The 17,105-nt window shown below is 37.5% G+C and overlaps 1 protein-coding gene across 1 annotated transcript in view; it reads right to left on the bottom strand.

The window, feature by feature from the left end:
• PCDH15 (protocadherin related 15) overlaps window positions 1-17,105 on the bottom strand; it is a 1,038,602-nt gene that overhangs the window by 632,329 nt on the left and 389,168 nt on the right. The window contains exons 7-8 of the mRNA XM_075841191.1: window positions 13,393-13,503; window positions 4,350-4,520 (exon numbers count right to left, since the gene is read on the bottom strand). Of these exons, the coding sequence (XP_075697306.1) occupies window positions 4,350-4,520; window positions 13,393-13,503 (282 nt within the window). The remainder of the gene's footprint in view (window positions 1-4,349; window positions 4,521-13,392; window positions 13,504-17,105) is intronic.

Raw genomic sequence — 17,105 nt, 5'->3', positions numbered from 1 at the left:
GCCATCACATGGGTGCATGTATTTCAATAGGGCCGTTCACACGGCCGTTGTTTCAACAGACCGTGTGAAGAGTCCATTGAAAAATAGAACATGTCCTATTTTCTTCCATTTACACGGATCCCTCCATAGACTAAAGTTTATGGGGAAATGTGAAAAAGGGTGTAACCAGGACGTGAAAAATGGCTGTTTTTCAAGTCTGAGCTTAGGCTGGAATCATACATGCAGCTTGTGTAGCAATTTTTTTAACCAAACATAGGAAGGGATCCAAAAAGAAAGAAAAGTATAAAAGGAAAGACAGTGAGGATTCAAACCCAGAAACTCCTTTATATGTTCGAGACAGTAGCTTTTCTCGTTGAACTGCTGGACAACTCCAATGATGAATCTATTATCTTTTTGACTTCCTATGTAGACCTGGTCCTTGCACTTCCAAACTATTGCTGCTTATTTGTATACCGATCTTGGATTGTTTCCTGATCCTGACCATTCCTTAATCTACAAACTGTTATAGCTTATCTGTGTATCAAAATGTAATTGTTTCCTGACCATGTCTCTGTCTTACGCTACCAATTGTTGCCGCTTATCTGTGTACTGAACCTGGATTGTGATTTGACTACTCTTGTTATTATCACCCACCTTCCAGAATGTTTCAACTACTGGACTTCAAATCTTTTTCCAAAGTTTGACAGACTCAGATGTCTCTTCACTTTTATATCCACTCTGTATTTGGTAAAAAAAAAAATCTGCATGTGTGATTTTCCAGTCTAATTAGGGTTAAGATTTAAAAAAAAACATGACTTCTTTCTTCCAGCATCTATTCACTTGAATAGAATAGATCTGCAGTACTAGAGACACAGCCCATGAACAAGAATGGTGCTTTTTCTTAAAAAAGCCATGTTTTCTTAATTTTATACTAACTATCCCTTTGAAGAACTGCCCCATTCTGTATAGTTTTGTGCATAGATGTCTATTTAATTATTAGAATTCTGCTTTCCAAAGCTGCGCTAAGTGCAACCAATGAAAACACATGCTGACGTGTTCTGGCAGTTTAAACTTTTGTCATAGAGACATTGGCCATGCCCCATATTATCTTCGTTGCTCTTCTTTTTATTTTTCCAACTCTAGGGCATCCTTTCTATGAACTGGAGCCCAGAACTGGACTGCATGTTCTAGATGAGGCCTCACTAATGCTTTGTAAAGGGGTAATATTACATCCCTGTCCCGTGAGTCCATGCCTCTTTTAATACACGACAGTATCTTGCTGGCCTTAGAAGCAGCTGATTGACATTGCATGCTGTTATTTAGTCTATGATCTACAAGTACACCCAGATCCTTCTCAGAACATATGGTGCATGCAGGTTGTTGATACCCAGATGCATAACTTTACATTTATCTACATTAAACCTCATTTACCAAGTGGATGCTCAAACACTCAGTGTTTCCAAATCAGCTTGTAATTTATAAACATCTTCCATAGACTGAACTATATTACATAGCTTGGTGTCATCTGCAAAAAAAAACAAACTGTGCTATCCTCTGGATACGGTCCTTGAGCCAATTTTCAACCCAATTACAAACTATACTTTCTAAACCTAGAGTCCTTAATTTCCCCATTAGACGTCAAATGCCTTTGCAAAGTCCAAAAACACTATATCCACAGCGGCCCCTCTGTCTAGGCTTCTACTCACATCTTCATAAAAACAAATCAAGTTCGTTTCACAGCTTCTGTCCTTAGTAAATCCATACTGGCTGTAACTTATAATACTATTTTTTTGTCACATACTCATATATATAGTCCCTTAATAGCCCCACAAACATTTTTCCCACGTTGGTTGTTAAACTTACTGGTCTATAATTACCCGGGGAAGACCTAGAGCCCTTTTTGAAAATAAGCACCACATTTGCCCTGCGATAGTCGATTGGCACTATACCGGTCACTAGAGAATCTCTGAAGATTATTTTATTTAATAAATCTTGGGTATAACCCATCTGGTCCCGGGCCTTGTGTACATTTATTTTATTTAGCTTAGCTTGGACCATATCTACATTAAGCCAATTCAGTATATTAATTGATGTATTAACATCGCTAGCACCGGCTATATCAGCTGCTCTTTCTTGTGTTGTATATACAGAGTTAAAGAACACATTTAGTAACTCTGCCTTCGCTTGATCTCCTGTGAACAACTCCCTATTACCACTATTCCTACATGTTCAGACCTTGGCTTTTTTGCATTTACGTACTGTAAGAATTTTTTGCGATTCGTTTTGCCATCTTTCACCACCAGCCTTTTATTTTGTATTTTTGCTGATTTTATAACTTTTTTGCAGATTTTATTAAGCGCTTTATAATTTACAAAGGGTAAAGCTGTACCCTCAGATTCATATTGTTCAAATGCCCTTTTTTTTTGTGATATATTGCCCTTTTTACAGAAGGTGTAAGCCATGGGGGGTTTCATTTTAATTTATACTTGTTACCTATAGAAATAAATTTTGCACTATAATTATACAAAGTAGATTTTAAGATCTCCCATTTATCGTTTGTACCATTATTTGACATTAGTTCTTCCCAGTCTATGTCCTGAATTGCAGCCCTCCTCCTCCTGGGGAAATTGGCCTTCTTAAAATTAAGTGCTTTTGTCCTCCCAGCCTGTGTTTGTTTTTTTGCAGTATAGGTAAAACGCAACTATATTGTGGTCACGGTTACCAATGTTTTCACAGCTACATGCGACTTTTTGATCACTTTTTATTCCATTTTTTAGCGCTAATGTGACCAAAAAACAGTTTAATTTTTTTTATGGCGTTCGTCAAGCGGGTCAAATAACAATATATTGCAATAGTTCAAAGTTTTACGCATGTGGCAATACAAGTTATGTTAAGTTTTATTTTTTTAACATTACTTTAAGGAAAAAATTGGAAAAAGGTTGTTTTGAACTTAATACTGAACATTAAAAAAAAATGTTATTTAACAGTTTCTTTCTTTTTATTAGTCCCCCCAGGGGAACTGAACCAGTGATCATTGGATCGTTTGCATGATATACTGAAATACTAATATATTGCAGTGTATAGCTATACTGATAGTCTCTTTTGAAGCCCTGCCAGAGGCAGGGCTTCAAAAAAGTACAAAGACGGCAGACCTGGGGGCCAGGCTGCCATGCATATGGCACATTGGAGGGGGCCACTCCCCTGATTATAACGCATTAAATGCCGCAGTCGCAAATGACGCGGCATCTAAGGGGTTAAACGTGCGGATTCAAAGTGATCTTTGATTCTGCTTGTTGCAGAGAGGTGTCGGCTGTATTACACAGCCATCACACTCTAAGGCCGGATTCACACGAGCGTGTTCGGTCCGGGATATACTGTCCGTATGTCGGCAGTATTTCCCGGACTGAGCACACTGCAGGGAGCTGGGCTCTTATCGTAATTGTTGTCTATGATGCTAGGAGTCGCTGCCTGGCTGCGGGAAAACTGTCCCGTACTGAAAACATGTTTTCAGTGCGGGACAGTAGTTCCGCGGGGAGGCAGAGACACCTAGCATCATAGATAACAATGATGCTAGGAGCCCGGCTCCCTGCACTGTGTTCGGTCCGGGAAATTCGGCTGACCTGCGGACCGTATATCACGGACTGAACACGCTCGTTTGAATCCGGCCTTAGTATGGAGCGTTCTCAGCCTGTTCCATACTTCCCCTTAACAGCTGTCACATACATGTACTTGGCATACCATTAAGGGGTCAAAAAGTCAAATTTTATAAAATTAGTGTAAATCCTGGCCAAGCTGTAAGCAGCGCCTACTTTTCACTTCACTTTTACAAAATGGCGGTCATGGCGCAAGTGGAACCAATGGTTAATAAATGTGAAACATAAAAAAACACAAGTACATTGATCAATGTGGACCATCGTGCTGACTCAAATCACCAATAACATTAATGTCTACATGCTAACTACCATTCAAGCCTAAAGTACACATCAAAATTGCCACACAAATCTAAACACATTTGCCCACACTTACTAAAACCGGCATATCTAACACCAGTCATTGTAAAGGAGACAGTTTTAGTGATTTGCGCCAAATATATTAAAAGGTGAATGCCTCTTGATAAACTTGGCCGATTTAACACTGTGTGAGAAGTAAAAAAAAAAACATTTTGAGCAAATATAATTTACGCATTTTTCAGGCTTTATAATTTTGACTAAAGCTACAACTCCATGGAGACTACACCCACTATTCTCATCACTTTACAATTGTTTAGTTACACCATAACTTGGCATAAACTGGTGTAATAAGTCAGAAAAATTCTTGCATATAAAGCATATTATATTATAAATAGTTCAATACATAATGTGAGTACTTACTGGAGGGCTGAGTTCTGGTAAACTTGCTCTGTATGTTAATGGCCGACAGTCACGGGTCTTTGCTACAGGATCACAAGGCAGAAACCTAGGACCAAGGTCATCACCATCAAGGACATTAACTATCAAAGTCGCTGTACTTGTTCTCCTTTCGTTAGGATTGAGGGGTCGGTCCTGAAAGTTAAAAAAAAAATAAAAAAATCTGATTACAAATTTGTAAAAACAAAAATTTACTTTAAAAAAAAAAAAGTTTATTTTTTTAAAGCATTTCAGTGTCCGTTATTGAAAACATTACAGAATTGTATCGCTGTAAAGAAAATAGTGGCACCATTTTTAATTAAGCTTAACACATTTGTTCTACAGTGTATAAGGATATAAATATAGATAATTTTATGACGCTTTAAAAGAAATCAACGAACAATAACAATTTTGAGAAACCAAGATAGGAAATGATGGCCAATCATAGCTGGAGCTCAGCAAAGACATCATAATCCTAAGAATGTTTACCATGCAGTAACCAGACTGTTGAGCAGCTCTGCTTAAACAAATTAATGTGTAAGTTATCATTTTTTATATAAGGATACCAAGAATATAAAGTTTTTTTTTTATAAAATCATTATTTATCAAATTGTATATATATTTTTTTGATACGAAGAGCTTAGTTACGAATTTAGTAAAAGATAACGATGCTATTTTGATACAGAGCAATGACTTTTCTTGCAAACGGCAGTGCATGGAACCTATACATACATGTGCAAAGAGTCCTTTGGTTCTGTACTGTTGACCTGTAGGCACGCGGATGGTCTGACACAATGTGTTGCCTCCATACATCGCCATATTTTTGGTTCTAGGGAGAATACATGCCTAATGCATTGTCCATTGGAACATGGCACTTTTTTTTTCTGTCAGCTTTATACGGAATCCAGCAGAGAAACTCTGTATGCTTTAATATGAAGCAGAGGCATACCGAGGTGCAGTAGGGAGCCAAATACTTCTTATGCAGAGCAGTAATATAGTATTGCACATGAGGTCTAACATATTTTGGGGCAAGGTATTAATACATGTTTACGTTTCTTTTGCAAAATGTTCTTAACAAAGTCACTTAGTCTTCACCAGACATTCAGAGAAGTCTATCGACTTCATACCTGATGGCTCCATGCTCCAGTATTGGGTTCAACTGTAGTTGTGTCCTGAGGACGCAAATACAGTTGAGACAGGGACATACCACCACGACCATTCCTCCCCTGCCCCCCCCTCCCCGCTAGCTATGCCTCTGCAAAGATGGTATGGATGAAAGGCTTGATAGAGTGAGCTCTTTGGGTATGTTCACACGAGGTCATTACGTCCGTAATTGACGGACTTATTTGGGCCCCAAGTACCGGGCCGAACACAGTGCAGGGAGCTGGGGTCCTAGCATCATAGTTATGTACGACGCTAGGAGTCCCTGCCTCGCTGCAGGACAACTGTCCCGTACTGTAATCATGTTTTCAGTACGGGACAGTAGTTCCACAGAGAGGCAGGGACTCCTAGCATCGTACATAACTATGATGCTTGGAGCCCGGCTCCCTGCACTGTGTTCGGTCCGGGACTTGCGGCCGAAATACGTCCGTCAATTACGGACGTAATGACCTTGTGTGAACATACCCTTTAAGATAAGACACAAATATTTCCTATTGCTTCCCTTGCCCGCCCCATGTTCTTTTATTAGTATAGCATAATTACAGTCTAGTTTCAGTAAGGTGACAGGCCATGTCTACCACCAAAAGTTTTAAAGTCACGATGAGAGAGCAGAGAGCAAACAGTTTGGTTGTTCAAGCAATCATACAACCAAAAAAAGGAAATCTAAGGTGGACAGTTGTCATAAAATGTCAGCCTTGTTTCCAGATTTAAAAGGATATTTTAGATTCTACCATCCCAAACTTCGCAGGCTCGTAACTTACCCTAGGATTCCTCTCAGAAACCACAAAAAATATGCCGTCATAGCCTTTATGAGCTGTGCCTCCAAGTACATAATTCATGTAAAGTTCATGCCAACAATTGTGAATCTACCACACAATTTAAACTAATTAAAAATGTAAATAAAAAACTAAATATACATAGGTATTACATTGTCACAAATTTCATGAGACATATCATCTCAAGTCACTGTGTAACTATTCGCTCACCAGACCTAAAATCTATAACAATACCTTTGAATAAACAAATTGGTGATGATGGTAGTCTCTAGAGTTTTAGAATATTTGATGATATTAACAAAGCCAAACAGTGCCCAATGCATTTGAGAACACTACACCAATATAAGTGTGCACAGTCCTTCCTACGTGACTACTATTGTTGTTGATAACTGCCAACCACCACCATCTAAGTATATTGTGAAGGTCAACTAAAGTTCTTGTGCACTAGTCCTAACCTATGCTATGTACCGAATGGTTCCTAGAAGTGTTTTATTTTGCCATCTATCAATTTTGTTATCACTTTATATGCGCCCTTTCTTTTTTATAGGCATTAATTTATCATTGAGATCTTCCATTCTGAGAAATATTTTACATTTTATGCAGTAGATACGTCTACTTTAGAATAAAAATTCCTGCACAAACAAAACTCATCATAGCATATTGCACAATGAAGCACGCAAAATCATAGGCTTCCAAATGTCATATTATACCTCAAAAATGGAGGACAGAGGGCAAACCACCTCAGTTGTATGGGTATTGATTTATATGATAAGAGCAATGGGAGAACAATAGTAGGTTGACACAGCTTTTCCTTAACTGGATCCTTTCACGCATTAAGAAGCCTTGAAAAGTCAATCACAATAATTCTTAAGAAATTGAAAAGGAAGGGATTGAAAAGAGAGGATCATATTTGCTGTTTTAAGTGAGATGATAACTGTTGGATGACAGCAATAAAATCTCAAGTAGAGTCTATTTTTTTGTATAAAGAATGGGAAGTAAAAAACTTTATGGCTTTCATATGATTGTAGTGTACAGCTCCCCACAGTATGGAAAATAACATTCTGAAGCATGAAGGAGAAATGCAATATCACTGTCTCAGGCTGAAATCTATTTTCCATTATAAAGGTTTTTTTCATTATAGGGTTTGTCAAGTGTCTAAAAAACACACTCTGAGGCTTACTTTGCAAGAACAGTATATCATATAATATGCTCTATAGAGTTTACTCGATTATTTTTCTGGTTAACTTTCAAGTTATATAATATCCACCTTAAACCTTTTTGAGGGTAACCTTTTTGATATTATATATATATATATATATATATATATACACATACATACACTAACACACACACACACACACAGACACACACACACAATTGGCATAACTCCTCTATGACATCTGTTTAATTTGTTGTGGTATGACCTTGACATTCATCAAGAACAATTCATTTATAACTTTATCATACAATACATATGTGCAATTCTTTCTGCAGTCATAATAGAAGTGTGACACTTGTGCCAGTCAGGGTAACTACACTCCTTGAACACTACATAAAATAGTTTGAAAAATAAAAAAACAATACAATTAATTTTCCACAAATGTCTAGATTTACTACACAGCAACAGAAGTGAAAGGTGTTGGCTCTTCCTCTCACGTTGGGGGTCACTTTGCTTAACTAACATTTGGAAGAAGGAAACCAGGAAATAAAATGTGGAAAACCCCTGAAAATGTAATGACAAAGAAGCTCCATATTTATTGTTTTCTATAATAAAGTTAAAAGGAGCTTGACACAGGGATCAGTTCCCTTAAGATTGGGGTATCCATATGATATTTTTCAATTAATTAGGAGTCGATGCTGTAGGGAAATGGCCTCAGGATGCGTCTTGGCCCTGCTGAATAACTGAGGTGACGTAGCAGTGATACCCAAACTTTTTACCATGAGGGAACATCTACTTATTTGGCTATGTGACTCTTCCACATTGGAAATACACGCACAAAACCCTAATGCATGGACCAAAAAAACACTTCCCAAAGTAATTTCTATACTGCTGAATAACATAACAGTGGACCAAATATACCACATTGTGCACTGAGCATTAAAGGGTTATTCCCAACTCAACACTCATGAACAAAGGCCCCCAGGTTTTAATAGTAAGAACCTATTAGGCCATGCCTAATGGAACTTGCAGATATCCATGTGCTTGCTGCAGAAATAACCAATTTCAGATGAATGGAACTGATATTCTGTCTCAGAAATTTCTGCAACAAAATCTGCCACGTGTTAATCCACCCTAAGCATTTCAAAGCATTAAACCACCCATCAAATGTTATTATATCACAGATCCCCCACTAAAAAAACAAAATAGTAAAAAAATATATATAGATACGGTATATGGTACTGCTTAAATCATAGAAAAATTTAGAAAAAAAGACTGCACATTATTTTAAAAAAACACATCCCACATGGCATGAAATAAAACTCAAAAACAATGGCAAAAATTATAAAAATCAAATAATTAATTATATGTACCCCAAAATGATGTTAAAGGAACAGTGTCACCAAATATTTTTTTTTATATCAGTTTTATGTTAGGGTTTTATTAAAAACGTTTATATTTATTTGTGTGTTTGTGTGTTACTTTTTTCTATTTTTACACTTTTTCTGCCCCATTTTTTTTTCCATTTCTGTATGTGTCGATTAACGACACATACAGACATGGAATACGGCAGCTCCAGTTCCATAGGGAATGCGAACGGGGCCGTTCCATCCACTATGGTGTACGCCGTGTGTGTGGGAACAGCGCATGCGCCGCTCCCACACAGTCCAATTTGAAATGCGCGCCGTCCGGCGCCATTTTCCTGTAGACCGGAAGTCACGGCCGGACAGTAAGATTACTACTTCCGGTCGCGGCTTCCGGACTTGTGCACATGGAGCAGCGGCAGCAGACGGAGCAGACGGACCGGAGGGAGCGGCGGCGACTGGAGCAGGTAAGTGATTTCTATGTATGCTCGTGTTTCAGTGTGTGTTTACTAGTGTATGTAAACCTTCTACACTGTGTGTTAGCTCAAAAAATGGCGACACACAGTGTAGGAGGTTAGACCGTTCAAACCCCTCGTTTCTCCCGGCACTAGCCAGGATAAAGGAGGGGGGGATTCTGAGAGCTCACTAGAGCGAGGGATTTTTTCCCAATTTTGCAGCATAAAGCAATGTGGTTTCTTTACCACATGCAATGCTGCAATTTTGGGAATTGCTCCATCTAGTGACCAGTGCTGGGAAATATTATAAATTGAATCCAATTTATAATATTTCCTGACTCGTGAAAAAAATAAAAAAAATTAGAACAATGTTTAATCACCTACACACTAATTGTTTAACTAAAAAAAAAAACATGTTTTGCTGGCAACCCATTCCCTTTAAGAAATTAGTCCCAAGAAGCAAACCTATCATAGGGCTACGTTGGCAGAAAAATAAAAAGAATAAAGTTGACATATTATTTATAGTGCACAAAGTAAAAAAAAAAAAAAGCAAAAAAAACTGTAGCAGAATTGCTTGTCTTTTCATACTTCCCTAAGAATGAATAACATCTAATCAATAAATTGAATTTACCACAAAACGAGGCCAATAGAAACTCGTCCCGAAAAAAAGAAGCCATCATATTTTGTCGACGGAAAAAAAAAGTTATGGCTCTTGGAATGTGTTTCTGCGAGGCCAACAATAGGCTGGTACTATAGATAATGTAATAGAGGAGAAGTAATCAGTCCTAGTGATAGGCTTTCTGAAGAGTCTAGAATCTTTTGGTGACACAAACTTTGAATACACAACTGGAGGAAATGAAATCAAGTGGCAATCATTTATAGTGTTAATAATTGTTAAAACACGTTGAATGCATAATTATTAAGTGTTGGCATTAAAAAATATACTGCATTCACACATAAAGCCTTAACAGAGAAAATGATCAAGTTATCCAACATTGGCAAACAATGGTAACCACAACTCACCTTCCATGGAAAAAATATCCAAAGAAAGAAATTACATAATATTAAATAAATGTGTATTATATTTTCCTGATACATAGCTCTTAATGACCCCTACGTTCCACTACAATTCACATTCTAATTTATTTTCTTGCCTTGGTGAAAGACCAGAAATGAAATTTTAATGATTTATCAGAATATCAGAAAAGCATAATTACCTCTCAAATAATAAAACATATACATTGGCTAATAATTGTCCTCACAGCAGGAACAAATCAGAGCATATTATGTTATGCCCCAACTCCCCACTACAAATCAAATAAAATACTCCATCTACAAAAGAGTAACCCATATAAGTGATAAGCTATCGCGCTGCAGCAAGTTAACACAACAAAAACCTTTGAAACTCTGTTAAAAAAGTCAAGTTAAAGATTGCTACATCTGTATTTTCTAAACCAGATTAGAGAACGAAGTCAGATTTACACTAAAGGCCCTTTTACACCGGTCAATTATCAGGCAAACTAGCGTTCACAGAACGCTCGTTTCCGATAATTGCCCTGTGTAAAAAGGGCAACCGATGTACAAGCAAATGCTCGTTCATCGACTGATTGCATCATTTTAAATGCAGAAACTATTATGGTTGTCTTCAGCACATCTCCCTGTCGGTCCGTGAAAAAGAACATTAAGATTCTTCCTACTTTAAAGAGTGCCTGTCAGTAGGTCATAGAAGTTGAACTGGTTAACTGACCTGAATAGCGTTGCCTCCCTGATTCCAGTGCTCTTTTAATCAATTTTCCTGGAACCCCCTGTTCCAGAGATATGGCCCAATGTTGTGGCGACTCCCTATATGGTAATTTGCTGTAGTTAGCAAATGGGGTGGAGCTAGCTTATCTTCCTCTGATGCTGACAAATCAGGGCAAAGTATGCATTATGGTAGTTCACGCCTCATTGGCGAACTACAGCAAAATAGCATAGAGGGAGCCAATACAACATTGTGCCATATCTCTGGAACTCTATATCTAAGGAAAATTTAGAAAAACAGTGCTTGAATCAGGGAGACAACGCTATTCAGGTCAGTAAACTAGTTAAACTAATATGACCTAGTGAAACGTCCTCTTTAAGCATCGCTGAGAACGGCGTCAATGCCGGAAGACCACCTTGTCATTCCCAAAACATGGGTCCAGCTAGAAAATTATGGTAATGGATTTATTGCCCAAGCAAGACCAACTTTACAGTTTTGACTGTAGTGTTTCAGATAAAGTTAAGAAATCTTTTTTTTTTCCTTTTAGTATATATTGACTGTAAGTTGATAAAAATCAACAAAATTATTGTATAGTCTAGGTCATTGTTCATTTCAAATTGGAGCTATTATATCTCATAGTATAATACTTCTAAAATTGTGACTATAACATGTATACATGCTTAAATTAAATACACATCGCAAAATCCATTATATCACTCTGTGAAAAGAAACATTATACTAGTTACTATGGGAAAGCTATTAGAATTTGATAAATGAGTAGATTTATATCTTACTTGTTACCTGAAATACAACATTGTGACAGGGCAAAAGACTAGAATGAACTATAGATTACTTTGTCATGGTAAATATATATTACAGACCCATAAGCGTAATAAAAAAAATAAATATATGTTAAAACCGTTAAGGAATATTTTATAACTGAATACTTTTTAGGGCACAATTATCTCTAAAGAGTTAATTAGAATGTGTACAACACAGAAAACTCCACTTATTGATAATACACTTGAACAGTACCATATAAATGTACCATAACATTAATTTAGACTTGCAGAATAAAATTAGAATGTGTAGGTCGCAGGTCAGGGCATTGCATTTTGCAGTCGATTTGGATGACAAGAAGATTTCCACAAATGATATCAGTTTAGACTGAACAGTGCAAACATTACAGCAGACAACTAAGCTACAAGAAGTTCAGGCGATCAAAACATGAATATCAGGAACAAAATGGCAATGTCAGCAACCCGAATCCATAAAACATCCAACTATTATTATTCATTCAAAAGATTATTCAGGATTAGAAAAACATGGCTGCTTTCTTCCAAAAACAGCACCACACCTGTCCATATTTATCAAGGTTACCCATTCTAAGGCCTCCACAATTATGGTTGTGCTTTTACAAGTGTGGACATACCATAAAGGCTGACCATGTGGCTTCTATGGTGCACATGGTCAAAGGGGTCCCAACCCTGGTTGGTACCCAATCATTTTTCTACTAAATAGCAAGACCCTGTACAGGACTCCCTTTCCTAAGAGAACTGCATTTTTAACAAACAAGTATCTTTTAAATTGGCTTAAGGTACATGGATAGGGTGCTGGGGGGGGGGGGGGAGACACCAGGCAAAACCCAGTCATTATAGATGGGGTCCTAATTTTTATTTTATTTTTCCGTATGTATGCCACTGGTTAATACCACAAAAGCAAATCCATTTGTTTTTCATTTTCAGGTGAGAAAAAAAAAATTTGCTTGCCTTATATTTAATTTATACAAATTGAGTTTGAGGCAAGTCTTTATGAACTGGTCATTTTCACAATCATTTATTATAAATATTCCTGTGTGTAATGAATAAATGAGTAGGCAAAATACAATATTCTCTCCCATGCTGTGACAACACATGGGAAGTTTTCTTGGAGTGTCTGCTCATTTTAAACAAGTCTCATATTTTAAAAAAAATACTGCGGTAATTTTAATGGAACAATCCAGTCCCAAGGGGGAAGCTCAGATGCAATAATCCATTAAATATGTTCCACGCTAGCCTCATCTTTTCGACATATCAAAATATATACCACAACTGACAACCAATATACAGTCCACAATTGACAATCATTACTAAACAGACAGTTGCCGATGTCTGTAGAAATTGTCATTCCACCAGAACATGTATTTGGATTGTTAGAAAGTAATTGCATGTCAGAGAGTGTTAAAGGCCATGGTTGGTATGGCGGGAGGTGAGTAACTATTCTGGAATGGGATAATGAGAGGGAGCAAAAAAAAAAAAAAAAAAAAGCAATGTTTATCTACAAACTAATTGTAGTCATTATGTTAAAAGTTAACAAGATAGATTAGTACTTACATTAGCTTGTACTACGACAAAATATTGTTTCTTTTCTTCATAATTTAACCTCCGACGTAATACTACTGCTCCAGACAGGGTCAGTGGGATGTCAAATGTCTGGTTGGATGCCTGGAAGAGTTAAAACATTTATTTTATCATAGGCTTAATTAAGAGACCTTAGGTGAAGCAATACAAGAGAAATATTGATCAGCTCACTGCTCCTTGGTCCCAAAGATCCTCACAAATACAATGCACTGAAAACGAGGGATACTGGACTGGCAATAGGTAATGTAGATCATAGAATAGGTAGTTCCTGCACACCATGCAGTTAAAAACATCAAAGTTTACGGTTTCATCTTCACGGTACACAGCCATTGAATGGAATGCATTTAAAGCCTTTGTAATGCTGTTACTTGTTCGAAACCCGTATGCAGAATTTTATGGACATGCACAAGTTTTGAAGACGATATAATAAACGTAAATGTTTTTAGCTTAAATGTGTGAAGCCAACTGCTTTAATTTATAATATATTTATAATTATTATAATGTTGTAATTATTACTTCTGCTAGGTTTTTACCAGATTTCGTTTTATTTATCCATAAGTTTTATTATTATTTTGACAAAATGGCCAACAATTACTAATACCATTAGGCCCCATACACACAGCCATGCCCGTAAATCAGAGCCCGCGATTATGGGCACGGACGGCAGCAGACAGCCACTCGCATTTTCGGCCCATGCTCCCATACAAAGTATGGGAGCATGGCCCGTAAAAAGCAAAAGAACGGACATGTTCCATAATTTGCGGTACACTTCTACCGCCCGGACAACTTCCCGCAAATATACGGGAAGGTGTCCGTGTTCAATGGAAGTGAATGGGTCCGTAATTGCAGACCATAATTACGGTCCGCAATTACGGACAATTTTTACGGTCGTGTGCATGGGGCCTTAGTCAAGGACATATATAACATAAAGGCAGACCATGCAGCTGCTATTTGGTCTTTGGAGAAAGGGGGCCCAGCCTAAGTTTATAACTTCCCCTTGGCTTTTGGGTGGTAACAACCTGTGCAGGACTCCCCACTTAAGAAGAACTGCATAGTTATCCAACAACACGGTGGGGCATTGGACCAAACCACAGAGGGTGGTGAGGGGGAAACAAAGACCTTGGCCTTTCTGTCCTGGGTGGTAAAACATGACATAATTTTGATCTTTGCCATGGGGCCCCTCTCATATATATGCCACTGGCATTATTAGTAGTGAATAGTCGTAGCAAATAATTGTGGTATTATATAATTAAACATTGGGATTACATTTCATATGTGGAAAACAACTGAATATATAGATAAATATAGATAAATGATTTGACAGCCTTTTATTTTTTACTCCCATTCAGTTTCTGGAACAAAACAATTCCATTACATTGTAAATAGCTTTGTACTTCACTACTTTTATTTCCTCCAAAAAATAAAACTGTCACAACAACTGTTGCAGAATATGTAAATACGAATTCTAATAGGATAATTATATGTCATCTAAAAACAGGTAATATACATATGTTATCTCTTGTCATGAGTCTAAACTGTGTAGTTTTCTCACTTATTGCGCATGGTCTTAGTTGCATTCTTCCAAAATAAGTAAGGGAAAATGGTTACCATATTATAGGTGATGGATAGAACCTCCCTTAGTTCAGAACAACTACACTTGATGACCTTAGGATCCTATAGTGATCTAAGTCCAGTGCAGTTTAACCATTTGGGGTTCAGGTATTGCAGCCATTATACAGACCGTAAAACTCTTCCTTACTACGTGTGAAAGTGGCCATAAAGAGGACCTGCCACTAGGTCATATAAGTTGAACTGGTTAACTGACCTGAATAGTGCTGTCTCCCTGTTTTCAGCACTGGTTTTATTTTTTCTCCCTGTTCCACAGATATGGCTCACTGTTGCGTTGGCTCCCTATACGTTAATTTGCTACAGTTAGTCAACGGGGTGGAACTAGATTCCCTGCTTTTAATGCTGATCAATCAGTGTGAGGCAGCTTGATTGTAGTTCATGCCCTGTTGGCCAACTACAGCAAATTAGCATACGGGGAGCCAACACAACAGTGGGCCATATCTTGGGAATGGGGGTTCCAAAAAACAGTGCTGGAATCATGTAGATAAAAAGGGAAGAGAGACAGCACTTCAAAGTAAATATCAAACGGTTTATTCATCCATATGTGCAAGAGATGCAACGTTTTAGATGCTCAATGCAGTCATTGTCAAGCAATTCCTTGACAATGGCTGCATTGAGCAGCTGAAACGTTGCATCTCTTGCACATATGGATGAATAAACAGTTTGATATTTACATTGGAGCGCTGCCCATCTTCCCTTTTTGATTATGACTGCGGGATCTACAAGTCGGATTCCTGGAGGCTGGTACGCTTTTGGCCCTTGCGAGGTCTATTTTTTGCTGTGTTGTTCCTACTCCTGTTGTGTAGAATCATGTAGGCAGCACTATTCAGGTCAGTACAAAAGTTTAACTTCTATGATCGAGAGACAGGTCCCCTTTAAGCAAATAGTACCCTCGTCCGATAACGTTCTACACTATTATTTTTTATTTTATTCTTTGCCATTTAAACATGAATAAACTGCATTATTGTTGAAGATAGAGGTGTGCGGCTTATTTTTTTTGTGTTTTTTATTTTAGAGCACTTTATTCATCTCTAGTAAACCTTGCATATATTTATAATATAAAATTATTATTTCTACAAACATGCCAATTTTGAAACCCCAAGTAATATCATAAGACAAGTAGTTAGATGCACAGTGAAAATTGAAAGTCAGCAAAGTCAAGGACATGTGTACATAGCAATAAAAGTTGTTGTTTTTTTCTTATTCAGAAGCTATGTATCATGAAAATGAAACGCAAATGTAGCTAATACTGTTTTGCCAGTGTGTACTCAGAAACACTGTGCTTTGATTACTACCTGTCATATCCTGTATCAGAAAAACCTCCCAGGAGCTAGCAAAAGTCCTTGAAGTTGCACAAATATAAAACCCTGTACTTCTCTCTATCCTTTTGAAGAATACTTCCTTTAAAGATTTTTTTCATTGTGCTGCAAGGTTTGATAATATTGCAATTCTCTAGCTATGAAAGAAAGGTGCTACAAACTAAGACATACACTAGAACTGTAGGGGAACAATATTGGAGGAGTGACTCAGTGGTTAAAAGTCTGATATGTAAGGCAGGAATTTCTCTGCTAGAGACAGGGAACTTTAGGCTGGTCAGACATGGTACTTAACAAACCCTAAAAGTAATTACAGGCAATCAGTGTAATTGGTGCAACTTTCAAAATACTTTTTATTAAAAATGATGTTTACTTTTTGAGATACACCTGTTTTGTAACCTGTATACAGAGAAGCTGTATCTAGCGCTGAAACCTGTATTGATCAGGTCCGCGGGACTGACGGGTTCAGTGACAGTGGGTCCTGCGTGTCTCTGACATGCAGGATTTACTTGTAGTCAATCACATCTAAGGTGTAAACTTAGATGCTATCGATAGCAGCTCGATCCCGCGTGTCAGACACGCAGGACCCACTGTCACTGAAACCGTCAGTCCCGCAGACCTGATCAATACAGGTTTCAGCGCTAGATACAGCTTCTCTGTATACAGGATACAAAACAGGTGTATCTCAAAAAGTAAACATATTTTTAATAAAAAGTATTTTGAAAGTTGCATCAAACACCC

This window comes from Rhinoderma darwinii, chromosome 11 (assembly GCF_050947455.1).
Source record: "Rhinoderma darwinii isolate aRhiDar2 chromosome 11, aRhiDar2.hap1, whole genome shotgun sequence".
NCBI lineage: Eukaryota > Metazoa > Chordata > Amphibia > Anura > Rhinodermatidae > Rhinoderma > Rhinoderma darwinii.
Note: the sequence above shows the minus strand (reverse complement) of the source record. Positions and strands in the feature narration are given on the sequence as shown.